This window comes from Mustela putorius, unplaced genomic scaffold (genome assembly GCF_011764305.1).
Source record: "Mustela putorius furo isolate JIRA1106 unplaced genomic scaffold, ASM1176430v1.1 tig00003850_pilon_pilon_pilon, whole genome shotgun sequence".
NCBI classification, from domain to species: domain Eukaryota; kingdom Metazoa; phylum Chordata; class Mammalia; order Carnivora; family Mustelidae; genus Mustela; species Mustela putorius.
In genome coordinates, this window is record NW_025422002.1 from 8,339,113 (window position 1) to 8,364,368 (window position 25,256).

General features: G+C 38.7%; 1 protein-coding gene across 1 annotated transcript in view; it reads left to right on the forward strand.

Moving 5' to 3' along the window:
- The window catches only part of GRM7 (glutamate metabotropic receptor 7), a 911,662-nt gene extending 891,091 nt beyond the window's left edge, over positions 1-20,571 (forward strand). The window contains exon 10 of the mRNA XM_004738422.3: positions 19,324-20,571. Coding sequence (XP_004738479.1) covers positions 19,324-19,373 — 50 coding nt within the window. The 3' untranslated portion in view covers positions 19,374-20,571. The remainder of the gene's footprint in view (positions 1-19,323) is intronic.
- The last annotated feature ends 4,685 nt before the right edge of the window (positions 20,572-25,256 follow it).

Genomic DNA, 25,256 nt, shown 5'->3' on the forward strand with positions numbered 1-25,256 from the left:
GATGTTCAGTATATGTTTCCTGTTGAATCTGAATAAAATCCAAGCAGCTCTAACAATATACAGCTCTCAGAGCACCTGTTTCTGTAGGAAGGATGCTTAAGAGGCACTCTTCAGTTGCCCAAAGAAGAACAGTCAATACCACACTGTGGCATAATTTACAAAATGAAACACCGCACATGCCAAGATAATTTACAAAATGAAACACCACACATACAAGAAGAACATCCTAGAACTAAAAGGTCCAGTCCCTTAATAAGCAGACCTGGGTTCTGCAATCCCTTATGACTCCAAAATAAGCTTATAAAGGAATTCATCACACAATGCCTATTAAGCGGGTGCTCATCTCTTGTAATTAAAATAGTTTATTTCTTTTTTTATTATTATGTTCAGTTAGCCACTGTAATGTATGCCTCTACCATGTCTGCAACTGTTTCTCTGACAAAAAGAAAGCCACAAAAGAGACAGAAGGGAACAAAGGAATACTCAGCAGGCCTGATGACATCATAGCAAGTGCATAGTCAATGTTTAGTAAGTACTTTACTGACATAATTCTTGGAACCACTCAGTGAGTAGGTTCTATCTTCATTATTGAAGAGATAAGTAAACTGAAGCACAGAAAATTTAATCAGCCTGCCCAAGGTCACACAGTCAGCGGCAGAACACGGATTCAGACTCCCACAGCCTGGCTCCAGAGACTCACTCATAATCTACTCATCCAGATTCTACATATACACAGAGAAGTAAGATAGAACTTAAAGGTCACAAATTCAGCCTTCCTCCTTTTAAAAAATCATTTGTTTCTCTTTTATTCCTTGTTCATCTCCCACGACATTGTGTGTGACTGTCTCCTGTCCTCCTCTGCTCATTTCTGCTACTCTTGCAAAACAGAACACAGGAACTCAGCAGCCCTTCCCTAGTACTTCTTCATAGTGGCCTCCCTCCCCTCTGATCCCTGATATATCTTCTTGCACCACTAGGCTCCTCCCTTCCAAGGAGCCCATCACATGCCCTCTGTGCAAGAGCATCTGAGAAAACCCGTTCAAGGGTCTGGAGCTTTGGCCAATATAGAGCTTTCTAACACACTAGAGGGTGTTTTCCTAGTTCCGAGACACAGGAAATGGACATTTCCATGTACATTTGCATCCTGCTCCTGGCACACAAGCTGTCTCCTTCTTAGGATACATTATAAAATGACTGCTCCTTTAGCCAGCAATTCCCCACACTCATTGCATCACTACCCAAGGGCCAGGATACATTTATTGCCCTCATTTTCATTTCTTTTGCCTACAGAGAAAATAATAGTTTTCAAGATTAGGGTCTGTAAATTGACCATTATCCAATTCCATTTCCAGCAAAAATGATACCAATGCTCAGTACTTTACATGTCAACATCTCAAAGCCTAGGGCATATATTAAGAAGTAGAAACATCTGTAGGCTTTTCTAAAAAAGGAAATATATGGCATGGAAAGAACAGAGATTGCCAGAATTTGCTCACAGAATACCACAGAGGATGCAGAAATGGAATGACATTAATGGCCCCAGTCCAACTTGGATACATAATATAGTTCATATGGACATTCTAATCCTGTGGATTGAATGATGCTGCTGGTTTATTTTATTTTTATGGTTGGCTCTGCTACAAAAATTGATATTTGCGATGTATTTAGAGGATATCTAAACAGCTGGTTGAAAAGTAAGTAGATTCACTCAAACTGATTCCAGTAACACTAATTAAGTAGTGAGCAGGGAAATCTGGTCCTTGAGGTTTATTGAATTTTCTGGTTGACTTGGGGTTACCAGACAACATGTCTTTGTTTCATCTTTACAGTTGAAATTTTTATTTTCAAAACTATAGCACTCTGTTTACTTGGTGAAGCACGCTGAGCATTATTTCATCTTCTCTTGTCATGTGGGAGTTCTGAAATGGCCTGCGGTTCATTTTTCTGACTATTGGCATTAACTGTAAAAAGACTTGCAGGTGTGGAAGTCTAGAATGCGGGATATCTTCCTGGGATTGTCTTAATTTCCGAAAAATGGATTATTTTTTTCCATTCTTCTTCAAAGCAGTGATTAGGTAACCTTATTTCTTTTACCACATGTAAAAATGGATGATTTAAAGATGGGTCAGTTTGAGGTTTTTTTTTTTTTTAAATCACCCAAAAAAATTGGATAGAAAATACTCTAAAACTTTGATCTTAAAAAAAAAATCAAAATCAAACTAATTTCTTTGCCAGTAGACAAAGGCACAGCACAGCTCTCTTGCTTGACTGTAGTTTTGAAAAGGTGAAATCATGTTGACTTGAAAATTATATTAGCAGTTATGGAAGATCTGAAAACTACTGGTGCATTTTTTCTCCCTCAGAGACCAAGAAGAGTCAGGCATTCAGCCACAGGATTTTCTCACAATATATGCTTCAATCAATCACCTGTTTTGATCTTTAGGGAGCAATGGATATATTGCCCAAATGCAGAAATTACAGTGGGTTAAATGCAAACCTCGATTCAAGTACAAGTGCCCAAGATAAATCATATTTTTGTCCTTCCCAAAAACTGATACATCTTTGTTCCTGGACATCTGTTAGCAGCCTGTAGCTCAACAGGTGTAATGGTCCATCAGCAACAGGAGGGAAGGGGCTTCAGTGCTAGACAGAAAAGAGATTCTCTTTCCAGATATGAGCTTTTTCAGAGGCAAGAAGAAAAAGAAGAGTATACACGACAGCAAATTCTACCCAGGATGCTTACTATGGATGGAAATCTGCTCTCAGCTTTTCACAGTCCACTGCTACCTTTTATTCGTCCTCAGTGTGGCACCCCAGTATGCTAGAGCACGTCAGCAGAATGGACCTACATGTTATCACACCCTCCTCCTCATTCCCTTTCTCCACTCTCCTGATGTGCAATAATTCCATTTTCTAAGATGAAGCAGATGAGCAAGACCAAAGTTTTCTGTATAAAGAAGAGACTCACCATGGGTCAGACACAAGTTCTCAGGTTGGGTGACCTGGTCTTGGAAGTTAGATTTAAGCTCTCTGTGCCTCTCTTCTCCCATCTGCAAAATGGGGAGAATGAAAGCATCTTCACAGATCACTGGTGAAAATGATCTGTCTATAATGCTTGGTGCCATTTCCTGGTATCAGAAGCATGCTGTAAATGTCAACTATTACCATTATTAAGCAAATTCTCTTTAATCAGCATTTCAAATTGTTCCCTCACTTTGCAGTTTCTAGCAGCACTTGAGACATGCTCATTCTCTACTCCCTCCTCTGTACATTATTCTTACAATAGACAGAAGAAACTTCATAACATCATATGGGGGTGGAAGGTAACCAAAAAGAAGGCCTTGGAACAAGGCAGCACTAAAAGGAGTAGAGGACAATTATCTCAAGCCTCCAGAAAAGCTCAGACCTGAGAAAATGGCATAATGAAAGGTAGCCAACAAAGAGAGAGAGAAAGATTAACTTAGACACCAGGGAACTGGGAATTGAAGCAGGTTACTGAAAGCATCCCAGGAGTAGGACTGGAAATGAAATGGAAATGAAAAAAGTCAGGCATCTACTCACACAGAAGACCTAGAGAGGATACCTGAGCAAGGACCACTGGCCAAGCCAGCAGTCTGGGCTTCCTATTTGGGAGGATGTCATTGACATTTGTTCCAGAAAATAATTTCCTGAGGAGAAGGTCGTGGAAAACTGACAGATGGCAATGACTGCTTTGGAGCAGCAGTCTTTGGTGGCAATTTTGCTAATGTTGGCAACCTTGCTGTGTGCATGATTCGCATAAATTTTCTGCCAAGTTGAAAGTTCTTTGAGGGTTAGGGTTATACCTCATATATTTGTACACCTGTACCAGCCCTAGAATCTGGAATGGAAGATGGCTCAGGTTAGGGACTTGGTAAGTCTTTACTGACTGCTCTACCCCTCCCAGTGAGGCAGGTAGTTGTGAGATGGAATGGTGTCCGTGTTATGGCAGTTTGAGGTGACGTAACCCTGGGGACTGTAACTATCTTAGAGAACAGTAATTATTTGGAAGTATTCGTCAAAACAAAAGAGTGCTATTCTCTGTAGCAACACAATAACCCATATTTTTAAGATGGCCCTGATATTAAGAATTTTTTTAATTAAGTTAAATTTATTTAAAATATTTAAATATTCCTTTAACCAAAATTGTTTCTTTAGCCAAGCTCCATTGACTAAATTAAATTTAAAGTATTTGTTTAGACAAGCTCTCTTATCTAGAGACCACTCTTATTTTCTGAAGTGATACCAAAATCTACCTTTTAACTATGTACCTCTATTTTCTTTGCAAAAGTATAATCTCCTTACACACTACATAGACCAGGAATGCTCTTCCCCAAGAGCCTAACAGATTGCACTGAAGCTGGAGTTCAGAACTGACCACTCTCTAGTACATAATAGCACAACTGGCAATTCCAAGTCTCATATCCGTTTTGTGCTTAAATCACAGCCTATGAGATGTGTTCATCCTGTGAAACAGGTAACCAGCTAAGTTTAGATGTAACCATTCTTCTAAATTCCGCTGTCTTGTTCAGATGACTAGTTTTCAGTGATGATAATTATGCTGGTAGGACAGTGAAAGAGACGGAGGTGAATGGTGCGAGGGGTGGGGTTAAGGGGGGAAAGTGAGGATTGTAATTTCTTTGATGTCCTGCACTGTCCCTAGTATCACCATCCTGATTTTGCCAACAACTGAAAGGCAAGGAAGTTGGTGCTTAGGGGTATATTACAAGATACAGATTATAGAGCAAAACTGGGATTTAAATCCCTGAAATGTGACACTAGAGACCTCTCCTTAACCACAGATTCTCTGCTCCTATCATTGACTTGGGTGATACTACCTTTCTTTTCTTTTGGGGAAGGCAAAGTCTGGACATTTGTCAACTTTTGTTTTATTTCATTTTGTTTTGTTTTGTCTTTGCTTCCAGCCATAGACTTATCTCCAAATTTACAGAGTGGATTAGGATCACATTGTCCATTTCAGGTCTATCCTCCAAGTTCCTACAAATGCTGTGTTTCTTTCTTAAAGTATCTATCCTGCGCTGGTTCCTCTGGGGAGAAGGAAGGTGATTATGAACAAAGGGCTATCACGTGCCAGATTTGTTGTCAGGGTATTTCACTGTCTGTAAGGGTGATTCTCCGCCTCCTGGAACCTAAGCATCCAAGCTGCCACTCTAGTCACTGAGACTTCCTAAGCACGTCACAGGATTCAGTGCCTCCTGCAACAAGCTAGACATCCGTGGGGATTAGAGAATGGAATTCTGGGGAAGACACCAAGGCAGGACAGATGCCATATATAAAACAGAGTGAGCGACAGAGATGTTGTCCTGACTTATTGAAGCTGACTATGCCTCCCCGCCTGGTACATAGTAGACACCTGGAAATTGTTTGTTGAATAAGAGATAATCTGTGCCCCCTTGACATTAGCTCCACCTCTCTTACTCCTTTCTTGCTTTATCAAAACCCATACTTGGAAGAAGGTAGGGATGTGACATTGGATGTATCTGTTAATCTGTCTAATCCTCAGATGTCCTTTCGTAACGTAGGGATAATATTGGTATCTGTCTTGCAGGGTTGGCTGAAAGTATTAAAAGGGTTTATAAATACCAAATACACAGCAGAGTTCCTAGAACATTTTAAGTTCTAACACTACTGTCAAAGTACAAGCATTTGTACATCCATATGTTTCTTAACTTCAGGGAAAGAAGAACTATTAAGAATTTAAAAAAAAAAATAAAATAGTGTTTCGTCATCTCAGCAATGTTTGCTGAGGTTAAGGATCTACCCTACACTGTTTGCGATCAAGTTGTATGACTGCACTTGGGATGTAACAGGTTGTCCCGGGTATGGGGTATATAAATGCTCCCTGGAAAACATGGAAATTTGAGTGGTCACTGCTAAGTGTTTGCTAAGCAACCTGGGTCATATGGACCCAGTGTACTTATACATTCATGTATCATAGACATGCATAGATAGCTTCAGGCTCAGTCTTTTTGACAGAATGGATTTGGTAGTTACCCCAGTCTTCAATTTGCTTTGTCAGTGCAGACACCACTCAAACCTTGACCACAAAGCTAAGGACTAAATAAATAGAGGATAAGTCACTTCAGCTCATCTAAATGATTTTGGTATGTGCTTCTCAGTTGATATCCAATTACTAAGTCAAAATAGATAAAAGCAGTACATAAGTACATGTGCATTTACAGGCTCTAGTAACTGATTTTGCCAATAACATAATGGCACTGCAGGAAAGGTTCCTGGAATCAATAAGTACCAGTTCTAATATTGCACAAAGATGTCATAGACTGTATGTAGGAGTAGCAACAGCCATTGATTATGTGTACAAGTGTGTCCATACAGTTAAAAAAACTGTCATTTTTGTCATAATAGAACCTGCCAAAGTCCTGCTTCCCTCTTTGGCTCTCGTTGACTAACACAATCTCTCAAAGTACAAGGGCTCAGTGATACACTTTTGCAAAGATGAAGCAGTGGCTAATGATGGCAATATAGCTGAAGAGAAATGGAAACATGTTGACAGTGACTTGGCAGATTCCTTTGTCAATGAACAGAGAAATGCACTAGGTGTTCTGACAACACCTTAAACCTCCTCAAGGAAAGTTGTTGGCACCCTATGGGCATCCAAACACCAAACAACTAATTTGATTTCATTTTACAGGGAGCCTGACCTTCTGCTGTGGAAGGACCCCTTTCTCTAAGAGAAAGGCAGCACACACAAGAAAAATTGAGTCAGTGTTATGTGTGTGACATTCTCCAAACACATCCAGAGAAAAGCCAGATCACCGCCAAACTATATTAAAATTATACTAAATCCTGTTCTAAGTGTCTCGCATGTATTAACACCTTTTATCCTCTTAACACCACTGACACTATGGTTACGTCCATTTTTCAGATAGGAACAGGTCCAGAGAGATAAAGTTACTTGCCCAAGGTCATAAAACTGAGTGGTGGCTATCCTTGTATGTCCATCTGTCCATCTTTTCCACTGCTCTACTTTGCACTCGTGTGGCTCTTTTGATGATTGCTCTTGAATTAGATCATCAGGGTTCTACACCCAGCCATAAAAACAACTGCCATTTGTTTTCATCTCTTCTATTAGATACAAAACTGTCTTGAGAGCACTGCTTCCTAGGGACAAATGGTATGAGACAAAGGTAGGGCTAGCTCTCAGACAAGTTGTGAAGCATACATTTTCTTTGGAGATGACAGGTCTCAAACTATTTAATCATAAAACTCAAACATTCAGAGAACTGTAGGGAAAGTAGTATAAGCCACCACCAAGGCTGAACAACTAATATTTTCCCCTACTTGCTCCATCTGTACCTATGTAATTTTTTGCCTTGAACCATTTTAAACTACAGATACCATAAATCTTTACTCTAAAAAATTTAGCTCATCATAAAATGCAGACATTCTCCAACCTCACCATCGTATAATTATCTAACCAAGGTCACAGTAATTCTCTAACATCATTTAGCATTCAGTTTCTGATCTCTAGTCTTCAGAGTCTCTCAGTCTTTCCTGATAGAAGGCACCTTTCCGTTTCCTCCACCTAGTTTCTCCAAACCCAATGCCTTGAACCCAGCTAAGTGCTCATTTCCTCAAGACCTTGCTGTTTTCTAGAGATGAGAATTCCAGACTCCTGTCCAAATGCCTTAATTTACATCATAATTGGTCTAATCTTGAATACAAAGAGGAACAGGCAGTGTGGACGGGTCCATTAAGCATTAGTATGGCAAAGAGAAAATGTTTTAGCAAAGACTGTAAACCATCAATTTAAAATCAGGAATTTGAAAGGTATATCTCAGGATTGTAAATCATCTTAAGCTCTTTGAACTAATCTGCATACTGAAGGGTCATTATCAATCCATCCCATTCAAAGTAACAGATTGGCAATGTGTAAGACAAAAGAAGAGAAAAGAAATGTTTCTAGAGAGAACAATGAGGTTGGAAAGTATGGAACCATGAGACACCTGCTATGGTTGGGCACAGACTATGTTGCTTGGATTGGTCATGAGAGCCCAGAGTGGTAAGCCAGTTTGCTATATTAACTCGGGGCCATAATCAATTTCCAGTATACTCTTCTAGCACCTCCAAAAGAAGCCACTATCATTACTCATGCATGGTGTGGTCAGGCATCTGTTCCCTCCATCTTTGATCTGAATACGAAGTCTCTTCTCTGTTCCCTCTTGTAAGCAGTGTTATTATTACTTACTATAAAGTCAAAATTCAAATGTTCCCATTTTCCCCAATACAGCTAATACTTTTGGGGTTCTGTTTATTTTTAACTCATGGTCCAGTCAAGGATCAGGCACTGCATTTAGTGTTTTTGTCTCTCTAGACTCCTCTAATCTGAAACAGTCCCACGTCTTATTTCTGTCCATTATGATGCCGACATATTTAAAAAGTTCACCAGCTTTCTTTTAACTTTTAATAATTTGATCCATTTCTTTCAGACTTCCCAGTACACTGCTATAATTACAGAGCTCTCACAATTCTATAACCTATTCTTTGTGCTAAACATTATTAATGCTATGGCATAAACTTTCCCAAGTTTCTCCATCATAACTCTGAAAAAATAAAAAAAATATATAATCACTACCTTTGATAGATTTAAATGTCCCATTAAAGAATGCTTTAGAATTTATTTAATGCCTATCTAGTTTGAGATTTAGATTCTTCAAAACCGCAAATATTATTTTACCTCTTCCTGAACATCTTTCTGCATATAGCTTGGTCCTTATTATTTTCTATCAATATTCTTAATACTTTTTTGTTTAAATGCTCATTTTCCTAGTATTAATTCATACGATTTACTATTTTACTTTTTTAAAAGTTTGTTATTTCTCTTGAAAAAACAACAAAAAAACCTTGAAATTTACTGTTGTTTAATGCTAATGTCTTTGCTCATAAAAATTTACTACTGTTAAATAAATGAGAAAATTAATATGCCAAATTAGTATGCCAAATTAATAATAAGGAAGGAACACTCCATCATTACAAAGTTCTAATGTTGAAACTGACATAATAGGCTCAGGTCTGAATATGAGCTGATGAGTTTTATACATCGTGGAAGCCTATGTGTGCCATTTCACTGTTACATACTCAAGCTTTACAGTCCATACCTAATTTAGCCACAGGGGAATCTGGTCTATTAGACTGAGACCTCTTTGAGAACAGGGATATGTCTTATTCCCTCTGTATCCCCAGCAGCCAGTGTTCAACATTTAGTAGACATTTGCTTTATATTTGTTTTAAACTGAAGTTTTAGCTGATTTCTGTTATCTGTAGCAGATTCCAATCCTTCCATCTTCCAAAGCCAGTATGCCAAAACATACAGCCTCTCTGAAATACTGCATCCTTCCTCCTGAACAGAGATTCAGTTCTCAGGCTCTGTCTTTTGCCTACCAGCTTAAAATGAGTTGGACTCCAAAAAAAGGAAGGAAATGTTAAGTCTTCATCTCTTTCCTCTGCTGTGGCCAGGTTTTCTCTGGTTTCTTCTCTTTGTGCCCCAAAGTCAACCTAACTGAACTTAACAACACTTGTCTCCAATGTCACATACACCCCCACTTAAATTAAATATCAATTCATCAATCCATCAGTCAAATAAACAACCTAGCTCTGGCCTCAAGGCACTTCCCCATGATAATGGCCTTAAAGGCTCTTTCCCATGTTTTCATGCCTACGAGAACAAGATGTTAGCAAGGGCACTGCTGGAACTATGAGATGCTTCCTCATCTAGAACCCCCACTGTAATATTGTTTTGGAATTCCACTTATCACAAACACAATCCTAATCACTCCATCAACTCCTAGCTGGTCTCCCTGCATGCACTTACTATCCACTTCTTCTCCCCAACTTATCCTTCAGGTAACTATCGGAACATTCTCTACTTCTTTCAAATATTGAACTTCTCACAGTTCATCTTCATAGCCAAAACACTACATGTAACATAAAATGCCCTTGCCAATTGGAGATTAACTTCCCTAGTCATCTTCTCCAGCATTCTTTCTTCTCTCCATGAACCTTGTCCTCTTTAAATGCTCCACACATTTTGCCATTATCTCCAAACAGTCAGCCTTTTCACAAAACATGCCTTTGCCAGTGGCAGGTCCTCCACATGGAATGTTCTTCAATACCTGTACCCTTAACTTCTGGGTTCCCTGGCAGAGAAATGTCCACAATTAACTGCTCAGGATACTCCTTGCACTTTGAGACCTTCCTTGAGTTTATGATGGCACCTTCTGCCAAGCTGGAATTCTTCATGCAGACCACCATTTCTGCTCACTCTCTTTATTACAGCCATTCTGGCTTTTCAGATGCCAACCTCAGGTCTTTGCACCTTCTATTGACCCTATGATCCAAGAATTTTCGTAGTTTTTCCCTCATCTCCTTCAAGTCACTGATCAAATGTCATCTTCTCCAAGGACATCTTCTCACCTTTTCTAGGACAGCAACCTCAGCTTAACCTCTAACCCCTTAGTCAACATTTTTTTCACAGTGTTTGTGATTGCCTGACATCAGCATAGAGATGAACCTCATTATTCACAGGTTCTCTATTTCCAAACTCCCTTACTTGCTGAAATTGGTGTGTAATTCCGAAGTGATTACTTGTACTTTTAGAGTCATTTGCAGACATATTCAGAGCAAGGAAATATTTGAGTCATTCAATGCACACAGTCTCAGCTAAGGCTGGACAAGGTGATGCTCTGTTTTGTTTTAGCTCTAAGGGTGAATTTGTAGTTTGCTTAATGCCTAAGTTTTGCATTGTTCTGTTTTTGTCAGTGATTTTGTGGTTTAAAATAGCCCCCAAACTAAAGTGCTATCTAGTATTTTTTAGTTCAGGATGCATGTATTATTTAACTTTGTTCAGGAATGAGTTATAATTCTCTTGGCCATGAGTTCAATGATACTGACCAATAATATATATTAAATAACGCATCTTCAAACAGAAGCAAACGTAAGTCAATGTTATGTCTTGATTGGTTGATAAAATTTTGTGGTCAGAGTCTCAGAGGAACCTAACCTTGTATTTCTCCTAGGAGCAATGGTTCACTATTCCATAATTCAATGTTTATGGCAACTTTATAGAATATAACAGCAAGTAACAAGAATTGGCTGCATTTACCTTTTTAAAAAAATTATCTGTCTCTCTCCACTAGGGTGGAAGCACCATCAGAGTTTGTGCAGCTCTGTAACGTGGCTAAATTTCCCTGCCATATGTTTGTCACATAGTAGGTGGTCAATAAATCTGAGCTGAATTGCACTGAAGCAGGAGTCGTTCAAAGATAGAGAGTATTATCCCCTATCTCTGAGCCACTGGTTTTTAACTAAACTACCATTGGCACACCATAAGCTCTTAGTAATGGTAGAATAAAGAAAATAGAAATGAATGAATGGACTGTGAATGTCCTACCCCCAAAATAGCAAGACCTGGATTTTAGCTAGAGCTTTTCATCCAGAAACACTAAGTACTCCTCTGCTACTATTTTGTCACTACTGCCTTATTTGTAACATTATCCTTAAGACAGGCTTTCATGCACAGCTTCAGTCTTGGAGGCACCACTGCATCCATAATATGCTCCAGAATGCTCATATCTGTAACAGACTGAAATTGCAAAATACTCAAAAGCTTTTTCAATGCCCAGGCAAAGTGTATAACTAGAAAAAGGAGGAATCTATGATGCAGTAATTGAGTGCATCCTTTTTGTTTCTAGGACAAAACATATACAACCTCAATTAAGCTACCCAGATTTTAACTTGGCCAAGCTTAAAGATGTTTCCTAACAGAGACCTAGTCTATTTGCTTCCAAAACATCTTCCAAGAACCACGTATACCTCTGCTTGATGCTTTACATCTTAAAAAACAAATTAAATTTCTTAAAGAAACACTAGGATGTTTATTGACCATTTTCATGGCAGAATTGAAAATTGATTTCTCAATTTTAGCTAGGCTGTTTTGGGCCTTTGTGGCTGCTAAAAGGGGAAGACAGAATACCATGATTTAGAAGTTACAAATGAAATCTAAGGAGCAATAGCTTTGTACAGGATAGCAACGAGTGGGGCATTGAGTGGGGGTGGGTGAGAGGGGGAAGCTTGACAAAATCAACAAAGTTCCCACGTGTTCTGTGGTGGGAGTGGGAGGTGAGGTGAGGCCATCAGAACTCTCCTTCTCTCCTAAAAGGCTCCTAGATCTGACAATGACTTCAGAGAGCAGAAGCCTCTCTGCAGTGATTCTTCAGTACCAAGACTTATTTGGTATCACACACTTACTAGCACCAGGGAAAACAGGGGTTTTTTCCATTCTTACACCTGCACTGGCTAAGGTCTGAGACACACCCTCGCTGTGCTAAGCATGGCAAAGGAAAAATAGAAAAGCCATGAGACAGTAGAGCAGGGACACCTAACTAGTCTGGAAGAGGTTGGGAAAGGCTCCCTGAATCAAGTGACTTTGAGAAACTACAAAGAGAACAAGCAGTAGGAGCTAACAAGTTTAGGAGAAGCTAGCAAACATTGTAGGGAGGTACTTCAAGTTGAAGATTCAGTTTCAGAACCACTGATGGCTTCCCCACAACCTCTCAGTCACCATTGCCCTAACTTGGCATTCAAGGCCTTTATCAAGAGACTCCATTAGGAATCTAAATAACCATAGGGAGTGTGCCTTGTTCATCACTATCTTCAGTGTCTTGAATTTGGTATGGCAGCATGCATATTTACTGAAATAATTATCTGGACCCTCTTATCAACCTTCAGTTCCAGAACTGACACCCCTCTCCTTGTACGTTGATATGGACATGGTATACTTTTAAACCACCAGCATCCTTCTTATATTTTCCCATGGGCACTCCCAGATGAAGTGCCCATTTCACAGAGAAGCCTTCCCAGACTTAGTACAAGACAACCGCATTCAAGACAAGGGTTAGTTAGCCCTCATCAAATATCTTTAAACACTTATTCCAGGCCCTATAATCATTTCCCCAACTATAAAACAAATTCCTTAACAAAAGGGACTATACCTGACTCATATCTTTGTTTCTGATGAAAATGGAGCAAGCACTTTGCACACTTTTTCTAAGGATTTCTAGAATGTTGCTTCTCTGTTTTCTTGAACCGGATTAATATTGTCTGCTAATATGGTAGACTGGTCCAGTTACCCATTAAACGGCTTCTCTCATTCAATGTTGGGGAAGGTACCAGTTTGCTTTGGGGGCCCCTCCCAGTGGGATTCTAACCTATGATCTCCTGCCTTATGCTGATCACGTTACAGAGGAAAAACAACAAAGGAAATACCAAGCCCTTGATGATGGCGCAGTCTTCTCTAAATGTTGTTAAAGAATCCAAATTTACAATGAAAGAGAATCGAACAAACAGCTTGCAAGCTTCCAAGCCTATTTTGCAAGATTAGCATGTATTAAAGTGACTGGTATTTACCAGGTGCTAAATAATATTTTATTAGATGAATGGTTGGATATATAGACAGAAATTCAGATTCTGGATCTTTGGTGACTAGATTAGAATTACTGGTGATATGGAATCCTGACATATTTAGCTATTGTATTTTCACCCCTGCCAAGTTCTTCGTGTCAAGAAGTCCAGCTAACTAACATAAAGACAAATACTACAACATCCTCCTGACAAGTTGCCGCAGTAGAGCTAGAGGTGAGACAGAGAAGTTGTAGAAAAGTCTTAGATTTTCTTAGATCAGTGTTCAACTTGCACAATTGTGAATGCCTCATTTTTTGGTAATCATATTCTCCATTCTTGGGTTTTCCAACTTTTTGGCTGAGTAATGTGCTACTTTTAGATGACAATCCATTAAAAAAAAAAAAAGTGTAGGTAAAACCATAGTATAGGAATTTTACTAGCTCTTTTGAAATTCTAAGTGGAAATTAGCAATTGAATGTAACATATACTTACTTGCCCTTAAGTAATGGGCTAAGGACATTTACTAATGAAACAAACAAGCAGGAAACAAGCTAGTGAGCACAGAAATAAAGCTTAAAATATTTCCTTTTGTTTTAGTAACTGTAAACTATATATGAAAAATTTCATCCATTTCAGGTATTTTTAGGGACACCTGGGTGGCTCAGTCACCTGCCTTCAGCCCAGGTCATGATCCTGAGGTCAAGTCCCACATCGGGTTCCCTGCTCAGTGAAGACCTGATTCTCCCTCTGCCTGTTGCTCCACCTGCTCATTCTCTCTCTCTCTCTCTTTCTGAGACAAATAAATAAAATGTAAAAACAAAAAAAGTATTTTTAACAAGCAACAACTGCAAATTATGGTTGACAAAGCAATGGCAGGGGACAGGGGAGGCACAGATACCACTTAGAATAGGTTCATAGAAAAGTCTGTTTGAGCCAAGTTTTATCAGGCAATAAACCAGTGTTTCCAAGTTTGATAAGCTTTCAAAGGATGGAAGTAATAAGCAGGACTAACATTTAAGAAATAACCACCTGGCCTCTTTCCTTTGACTTGCTCAAGGTTTTAATATGATTTTGAACCTGGTACAAAAAAAAAATAGGCATTTATAATGCCTGGAAGAGAGTTCAATACCTAATATGTGCTCAATAAATGAAAAATAAATTCTGAAAGAGATTTAAAGTGAATAAAAAATGAAACTTTACTTAACAACCTCTTTAAAAAACAAAATATCTGACTAAATTAAGGTAAGCATCCTACAGATGATTATGCTGTCACATGGGGCAAGTGTTTTTCAATGGATCAGGGTTCATGCTGTTCCTTAGTATCTCACATTGACCCACTTTGCTCATTTGTACTTTATGCCCAGCCACTATAGGAGAATTCCCTCTTAGAGAATCATAAAGCACAACATTATGTTAATAGTCTTGAGAAGTCCCACACATGTCCATGTGTACACAAGAAAATGTGTGTCAGGCATATATGTAGAAACAAAATTGCCCAGTCAATGAATGCTATGTGTATCCTCTGCTTTTCTAGGTCTTTCCAAATGGTTCTTACATGGCATTTATACCAACTTCCACTCTTACCAGAGTGGTCTAAGAATCCACACTTTACACCCTCACTAGTACACGTATCAGTGCCAATACATTTTTTATTTTGCAGCAGCTAGGCATGAAATGCTGACCCTTTATTGTTTTAATTTGCATTTTCCAATTGTTGAAGCTGAGCATTTTTTGAGTGTTTTCTTAATCTACAAATTACTTTTTGAGATCATTTGATTCATTTTTTCAAAAAACTAGATCTCTGATTTCTTAGTTTGTATACATTAAAAAATTTTGTTTGACAATCCTTTGTCACTTTATTATACTGCAAATAATTTCTTCTAGTTTATAGTTTTTTATCATTTACCTTTATAAATGATATTAATTTTCAAATTGCATTTATTCCAGCATTGTTTGTGATTGAAAACAATTATGAAGTAAGCAGGGCCCATCAATTTTTTTTTTTTTAAAGATTTTATTTATTTATTTGACAGATAGAGACCACAAGCAGGCAGAGAGGCAGGCAGAGAGAGAGGAGGAAGCAGGCTCCCTGCCAAGCAGAGAGCCAGATGTGGGGCTGATCCCAAGACCCTGGGGTCATGACCCGAGCTGAAAGCAGAGGCTTTAACCCACGGAGCCACCCAGGTGTCCCGGCCCATCAATTTTAAAAAAGAACTAGAAACTTTTGTTATGCTGATACAGGAAACTATATAGTAATTATGATTACCAAATCAACATAAATAAGTATTAAAACCACAATGTTATATGAAAAACAGGCTGTAAATGGATATGCACAATAATACCATTTTTGTACAATTGAAAAAACACAAAGCAAAACTCCCTGAATTTTACGGGCAGCTACACACGCTGTAGCAGCATTGACCCTCGCTGGAAAAGATGCCCACATCAGGGTAACAGGCTGGGATAGGAGAAGGAAGGAAGCACTTGCAGTGGGGGTGGGGAAGTAGGGAAGGCTGGACGGTGGGTGGATGGAGGGGCACTTGAAATAAAGATGGAAATATATCAATGTGTTATTTTCAAGGCTGTGATAAACTATTGTCTACACTTTCTGTGGCTATTTGAATCACCTCATACATACACTGATGTGTATATATATATATATATTTTATATGCATTTGAATTTTTAACAAGATCTCACAGAAATATATGGAACATTGTCAGTGAACTACACAAGTTCCTTATTATGTAAAAAATAAAGAAATAAAATATGGGTAGAGAACAGAGGTTTATTTAATCTTACTTATTCAAAATTATATATTTATTTACTTATGTTTCCCATAATTCAGTGTTTCTTATAGTATCCATAAGACTCTTTTTCTTCTCCATTTATTAATATTTTTTTCTTTACTTCTATAGTTTGGGTTTTAAGTGTTCCAGGGAACACAGTGAGAAATGAAGCCTCCGTGAAACAAAAAGACTCATGAGAAATTAAAGAGAAAACAAGTACTTCACCTGTAGTAGTTCAAGTTAATGTAGTTCAAGTAGTTCAAGTTAATGTCAAGCCCACTTTGATTTTGGCAAAACAGCAAGAGTAAGATGGAATATCTTACGTTTTAAAAGAGAAGTATTTGTTCCAAAAGCTAGAACCCATAATACTGCCTCATCATGAACATCAACTCTTATTTAAAAATTCTAGAGGGACCCTGCTGTATATTCTTAATGTTCCTTGTAACTTTACAAGAAAATCTTGTAACTTTACAAGAGAAAAAATTCTAACTATCTAAAAATACTAAAAGTAACATTTCCTTAGAAAGTGTTTCACTGCACAACTATTTTGAGCTAAGCAATTTTCTTTTCTAGGCCATAAACTGCGTTGGTATTCAAATAAACAGAATTATCAGACACCACTCGTACTTATCTTATTTACTCATTAGGCCAGAACATTTTAAAAATAAACATTATAATACATTGGGTATTTCTCTGAAAAGCACATAAATCACCATTCCAGGACCTACACAACTCCATTAGCATTTTGCTGCAAAGTTCCCCAGCTATTCTGCCAAGATGGCATGAATTGAAGCTAATCATTTGTATAGAGTTTTGTAATTTAGAAATACCTTTACCCATTATGTTGCCAAATGAGAAACTGAAATATTTCATACATTTATCCCATTAACAGGCAACAAGGTAACAATTATTCTAACCATTTCTATAAAGGCTCAGAGAAGTTCAATGTCACTGGACTGGTCAAGTCACACTTCAAGTAAGTGGACAGAGCTAAATCAGAACCTGGGTCAGGTGAGTCCAGCTGCAGCGTGGTCTTCCTACTGTGGTCTGGAGAGCAACCTGTAGATTCAAACATTAGTCCCATTTTGGAACGCTGGTCCCTCTGAGACTCAAACCCGTCCTGTGTAAGGCAGTGATTATAATAGCATTCACCTCAAGGCTTACATACACAAGAAGATAATCCATGCCAAGCATCAGTGAATTTCCATTACTATTATTATCATTTTGAATTTTTTACGACATAAGCTCATCTTCATGATGGTTTAGTGCAAAACAATGCTCAGCTTTACAATTTAAGGACAATATTTTCTAACTTCCTTATTCTTTTGTGAAGACTTTTGTGGAGAAATTGTTTTCGAGTAACCTGTTTAAGGAATTTCAAATATGTTTTGCTTTTTTCACTAGACAGTTATGCTTATATGGATAATAGTCACACAATAATTACATGATAGTGGTAAACTCACATATTTAGGTCATTAAACCTCTGGATTTTTTTTTGATCCCCCCCCTTTTTGCTGAGAATAATTATTGTATTACCATTTGACAAGACAGGCTGTGATTATTTCTAACAACTATCTACTGGAGTTTTTTAGCTATGACAGTATAAATAGACTTTGGAGTAAAGAAAACATTTTTAGAAAGTTTTTCTCCTTATACTCAAACCAAGCATATCAGTGAAGACAGTGAAGGCTCTGTTAACAGTGGGGCATTACTGACACCATGTATTTATCAAGGACAACACAGCATGACCCTGCTCATGACTAGATTTTCCAGAGGACCTCTGTGTTTCTTTAACCTAGTTCTAGTTAATAAATGCAATGTGATTTAATAGAGGAAAAGAGTCAGAATCTTCTAATCTGAATTTACCAGGTGGAGAGTCTGAATTTTTAATCCAGGAAATAAAATCTGTCTTTATGGATGGTGTACACACGTATCTACGTATCTGTAATATACTAGCTGCGTTACCTACTCAAAGTTCAGCTACAAACTCTTAGTATGTTACTGTGGCTTCTCCAGTCTCCTGAATTCCCATATGAATCCCTACTTAGGAGGTGTGGAAGAATTCTTGTTACTTGTTTATAATAAATGAACAATACTACTTAGAATAAAAAACAATAAATAAAATAAGCCATCAGTAAATGCCACTTAACAGTTACTTTGTGTCCAACAGAAGCTGATGCAAAACTACTAAGATTTAATGAATAAACAACATGTCACATCACAGTAGTTGTATTAGTTGGTGTTGAGAGCTAGAGTGTAATACTTCAAGATCTTGTTGTCATTTCCAGCATGAGGACAGGAAAGGGTCTGACTTGCTCATCATCTGCTCGTCAGTGCCTAGCCCTATGTCTGTCATATGGCAGGCAACTGATGCGTATCTGCTGAATGAATGAATGAATGAATGAATGAGTGAATGAATGAGTAGAGCGGAGTTCTAGAATTACTGTACCAAATAGAAAAGTAATTGATTATTTAAAGAAAACAAACAAAAAAGGTATGCATGGTAAGATTTAAGTGAGCCTCAAACTTTGATGGAAGTCGTTCCATAAATTACCATTTATAACTTATTTATAACTTACTGACGATAACTCTGGGCAAGTCGGTCACCAGTAATTTGATGGTGTGAATCGTAACTGAAGAAGGCACTGACCTAAACTGAAATCGGTCACCATGACCCAGGACAGACCTGTCCCAAGCAATGGCCATTTATTATGAGAAGGTTTGGGAGAAGATCACACAACAAAATATACTGCAACGTGGGTGAGCCCTTTCAGCTTAGGGTCAGCTGATTAGAAAGCACAACATCCACTCATTAATTTACTAACCATTATAAACCTTAAAGAGGGAGGTTGGAGACATCGCAGAATAGAGAGCACAGATGGCTTGAGAATAGCTGGGCACTGCAGAAGTTAGTAGACAAAACCTTAGAAAGAATCAAGGAAATCCAGAGTGATGTGTGTTCCTCAGTGGGGCATGGTTCCATCTTGACATTGCACCCAAGTCATCCCAGATCTAAGTCTGTTTCTACATTTGCAAATAAGATCATTGCTACAACTAACTCTTATATTTTTTTTCCAGGCCCTGCTGCAAAAAAGAAGTATGTCAGTTATAATAACCTGGTTATCTAACCTGTTTCATTCCATGGAACCATGGAGGAGGAAGACCCTCAGTTATTTTGTCACCCAACCTGGCATAGGACTCTTTTGGTCCTGCCCGCTGCCTATCACTGGAGGAGCATCCCCAGCCAGGAGACCAATGTTAGAGGATCCAAGTGTCCTACACAGCTGCTTTATGAAATATTCTTACTTTATCTTGGCTTAATAAGTCACTGGTATCAGCACTGCCAACTCGGCTGCAATTTTGGAACTTCCCTGCCACAGGGAGTGTTGAGACTCAAGTCCCACCCAGGCTCTTTAGGATGAACCACCGAGAGCCACAGTGAACGTTTTGGGGCTGACCTGTCTTTCTACGTATGTACTTCCAGGCTGCAAGTTTTGAAATTTTCTGTACAGTTTGTGAGGACTTTTGCACTTTGCCATCTGATGTTGTACCTCGGTTCACTGTTTGTTTTCGAATGCCTTGTTTCCATAGAGCCCTATTCTCTCAGACGGCAGAATATGTGGGAAAATTTTGCAACAAGTTAAATGTTAAAAAGATCTCGGCAGACAAAAAAAAAAAAAAAAAAAAAAAAAAGAAAAGAAAGAAAACTAAAACCATGTATGTAAGGACTGTATAATTATGATCATAACACCACTGCAAATCATGTTATTTTTTTTTTAAGACAAAAAAGATATTTAAAGACCAAAAACTGTGCTGAGAAAGTATGCCCCACCTATCTTTGGTATGAGGATAGGTCCCATGAAAGGAAGGTGTTGGCTGAACTGAATAGAGGTCTTGCTCTTTGGAATGCATGCCAGTAATGTATTTTACAGTACATGTTAATAATTTATGTTCAATATTTGTATTTGTGTTCTCTTTTGTTATTTTAATTAAGGTATATGGATATTTTGCAATAATTTTAATAATGATTAAGCTATTTGAAGAAAAGAATACAGATTTTTCATGTCTTGAGGTTTTGTTCATGCCCCTCTATGACTGACCAGTGTGATAAGGACTTTAAAAAAAAAGCATGTATGTTTTTTACTGTTTGTAATAAGTACTTTCGTTAATCTTGCTGCTTATGTGCCAATTTAGTGGAAAACACCCTTGCTGAAAAATTCCCCCTTTCCATTCTCTTTCAATTCTGTGATATTGTCCAAGAATGTACCAATAAAATACTTTGGTTAACTTTTTTATTTCCTGAAATAAATATTTTTAGTTGTTTATCCCCTTTTAGTTATAGCTTATTTCATAAAATCTTAAGTCAGGGAATACTGAAAACAACCAAACTTGTTAAAGAAACAAGCCTTAGCTCACAAGTGAAGTTATATCTGAAATTAAAATGATAAACCTATAGGGGCTCAATGCTCTCATAAAAAAGGAATATCACAAAGCTCATGCATTTTGTTTCCTTAAAATCAAAGACCAGACAGCCTTCAGACACTGACTCAGTAAGTTACCCATCAAAAATAACCAAAGTGTGCCTAACTGAACATAACAATAAAAAATTAACAATAAAAATAAAAAACTGCAGAAATGAAAAAAACGGTCAAAGGGAAGAGGAAAAAAAGGAATATTAGCTTCAATAAACAATCTGGCGGCAAGAGATAAATATCTCTGTGAAACTTAATCAAGGATCTAAGTAAAGATTACTACAACAAATCTATACGTCCAAAAAATATGGTGGCCATGTTGACAGCAAGATTAAGATTTGGGGTTCCCCAAACTCATATGTAAGAAACACCCTCATGGATAAACTCACACTCACTTGGGTGTCATGAGCACAAAAGAGTATCAATTTGTAGAGGGTGACTCTGATCTTCAGCACAAGGGAAGGACCCAAAATCCATTTCAATGGATTTAAATGGCCCATTGTGGATCCACTTGTGATTGATTTTCTACTGTGTCTAGAATCTACCAAACTCTTGCTGTTCTCTTGGCCCAGGAAATTTGTATACAAAGCTAGAAATCTTATTTCAGTATCATCCTGAGAAAAATTAAAGTATCTTCCACCTTTTCCAATCCCTTAAATACCATTTACACAACAGGTCAATGAGATAAAAAGCTAATTACAGCAGATATGAGTTTTGGATTATAAACACTTTCAAGTAGTAGAGCCAAACAACCAAGCGTGTGACCTGGCTCTCCTTCTGCTAGCTATCCTGGGGGAAAGTTACAGACACATTCTGAATCCTCCATTTTCTCCATTGGAAAACAGATTAATACTGTGGTGTATCTCATAGACTTAGGAGGATTAAGAGGGGGAAAAAAAATCACGCCAAGGGTTTAGAACACTGCCTGGCCCTGGTTAACCTGCCACCTATATTCGCCAGCATCTGTACCACCACGGTTTTTAGAGCTTGTCTTAAAAATCAGATGGAGGGCACAGTGCTTTCTCCTTCCAGATGTGCAAACACAATCTGTAAAAGAGTGCACAGTAAGCCAGGCTGACTTCTGGCCACGTTCGAGAAACAATTTATTTCACCAAGAAATCACGTAATGGCCTTTCCCAATGATTCTGATGTATGAGCAAGAGTGCAGGTGAAATAACAAAAGCAGTTCCACTGAGGAGTGGAAAGAGCTACTGCCAAGGACCTTTACTCTGCCTCTGGACCCTTGGGGTAGAATTGAGATTAACAGTGATCAAGACAATGTCAAGGATAAAAGGTAAACCTACAGCACTAGAAAGGAATTGTTACCTATATGTGTTATATACATTATATATGTATATGTACATTTAAAACATATCATTTCCTTTATATGCGTCATATACCTTACGTATATCATGTGCATTACAGTATATGCTTTATATACTTTAATTTAAAATCCTCAAAAGATAGTTCAAATCATCTTCCATAACCTCCCTTCCCAACAAGGTAGCTGAGTTGAAGTGTGTCTATAACTCTAGGACAGATGTGATAGAAAATGGACCAATAGCAGGCAGCAGAACGAATGTCCCTCCAGGTCTCCCTGCTCTTCCTCAAATATACTGAGCATAGGTAATGCCTATTCTCTTGCCTAGCACTAACTACCCCCATGCAGCCACACAACCCCACTGCCTCAGTATTTCCAGTTTCTTAAACATCATCACATCAGAGGTCTTTTCGGAGCTCATCTAACGGAACAGCCCGCCTCATCCCCCCATCCCAGAGAATCCACTCACTTGCTTTATTTATCTGTTTCTTCATCTTTGTTGGTCCCTTTCAGCAATAAGGACTAGGAGAAAAGCTATACTGTCTGTTTGCTTCCTCGTACTATCCCTGCACTGAGAGCAAGTTTGGATAAGGAGCAGGCATTCTGTAAATATTTCTAAAGCAGTCAGTAAAAGGAAGAACAGGAGAACACGGAAGGAGGGCTGGAAGAGTCAGTGGAAAGAGGGGCTGGAGCTGGTTCTCTAAGGGCAGGGAAGACCCAGGTTATCCAGAGGAAACTACTGGTGAGAACTGCCCTTTGTACTCTCTGTCTTTGGGGAAAAGGAGAGAACAACACCTCTCATGAAGTCCTTCTTTTCATCAGAATGGGAACCAGTCTTGGGATGCGGGAAGCCAATACATGACTGGATATGCTACATCAGAAACACTTCCATCTGAAGGAGGGAAGAGACAAGATAGCAAGCAGGTACTCCATTCAGAATCACAACTCCTATGTCAGAGGATGAATCAGCTATGGAATCCTAGGCAATCCACATGCTCCCGGGGCCCTTCATGTCCTCATCTTACAACATCAACAGGACAGAGATTCAGGTCTTTCCATCCACCAGGCCCCTGTACATGAACTTGCTCCAAATGTTAACTTCACAATTGAAATGTGCTAACCTCGTCTGAACACAAAAACTTAACAACAGTGCTAGAGGTGGGGTGGCTGGGGTCCAGGTGCAGAAGAAGCGTCCCTTCTTTGCTGTCATCATGATTCATGCCAAAGGTACCTGGTACCACTGTTGGCCACCACTTCACACAGACAAAAACAATCAGGCTCCAATGGACTCAAATCCCTCAACCCCTCCTCCAGTTGCCACTGCTGTACTATTTCTCATTTGATATTTTTCTTCTTTAAATTATCCTTTTGTAAAATTTGCTTTATCATGCCCTCAGATGAGTATCTGTTTAGATCCTGATATTTGTATTGGTTCCCTACCCTTCCAGTCATCACAGTAGTGATCAATGCTGCTTTACTAGCTCTCAGCCAAGGTAGTGATAATATTCTGGAAAATGACAGAGCCCAGAGCAGGGCGTTAGAGGTTTCCCCCAGAGACCCATGATGAGCCTGACTTTGGTACATTAATCAGCATTAGGTCAACAGAAGTATGTTATTGCTCTAATTAGAAACCCCCAGGGGGCGCCTGGGTGGTTCAGTGGATTAAAGCCTCTGCCTTTGGTTCAGGTCATGATCCCGGGGTCCTGGGATCTAGCTCTGCATTAGGCTCTCTGCTCAGCAGAGAGCCTGCTTCCTCCCCTCTCTCTCTCTCTGCCTGCCTCTCTGCCTGCCTCTCTGCCTACTTGTGATCTCTCTGTCAAATAAATAAATAAAATCTTAAAAAAAAAAAAATAAAGAAACCCCCCAAAACTGTAGGAATAATCGTCCTGTGTTACTTTCTTTTGGCTAATAAAAAATAAGAAGAAATAAACCAGAGCCAAGGACATTTGTCATGGCTTGCAACACACTGTATCCACACTATTTCTGACTGTCACAAAACCTAAGAGACCAACACTTCTATGACTCCATGAACCATGAGTGGCTTTGGGGCTTTCTTTGTTTCTCTCTTAATAAATAAGACATTGCCTTGATCATCTTCCCTGCAATGCTGCCATGGAATCAAATCAAGTTCTGAAGTTATTCCCAAGGTCTTCCCCATCAGAAGTTCTGGCTGTGGTGTACCACCTCCAGACTCCGGACACACTCCCCAGGACTCCTCACAGGAAGAGGGGAGGACAGGGCATGCCTTGGAAACTACAGCACAATCCGAATATCTTTACTCTCCCAAACTCAACACCATGGCTACTGACCCTGCTTTTGTCCTACTGTGTTCATTTTATTGGCTAAAAATTAACCCAAGTATTGTCAAAAGAGTTGTATGGGCAATTCAAGCACCTAAGGCTTACAAAACACCTGTTGCTCTCATTCACATGGTGTTCCTGACATCTGCCTTTCTTTGACTCCAAACCTTTACTTTGTGTCTCAAGTGTCAATGTGTTTATCCTGGCTTTTTTTTTTAATGAAATTAGTAAATCAATAAAGTGGAGGCAAAATACAAATCCTGATTTCTCTCCTTTAACACTTTTATCTTATACAACTGCTTCCCAAACTTGAATGTGCCTATCAATCAGTCACCTGGGATCTAGTTAAAAATGTAGATTCTCTTTCAGCAGGAAGGGCCCAAGTTTCTGCATTTCTAATAAACTCCTTGGGGATACGATGACACTGCTGGTACCTGAATTGGAGTTAGGTTCTTGACCCCGATTGTACATTCAATTCACTAAGAGATTTTAAAATACACTCATGGCCAGAACCCACCACAGAGAGTCCGTTTTAATTGCTCTGGGACTTTTTTTTTTTCCCCTTTTCCTCCTGTAGCTTCCCATGTGTAGGGTGGAGGATTACTGTTCTAATCTAGTGTGTTTTGAGATTTAGTGAGCTTCAGAATTCCCTGGAAGGTTTACTGAAACACAAAATGCTAAGTTGTTCCCTCCTCTACAAATTTAACACAGTAGTCCAGGATGAGAGCTGCTAATTGACATTTCTAACACTCTTCCAAGTGATGCTAATGCTGCTGGTCCAAGGACCATACTTTGAATACCATTGGTCAAATCTAAGGGACTGTAGGACTTTTCTCATGTTCTGGGTTTGAACAGACAAAAGGCTAAAACAAAGCAAAAAATACTTTTATCAGCTCTAACTCATTTTGCACCCCTGCA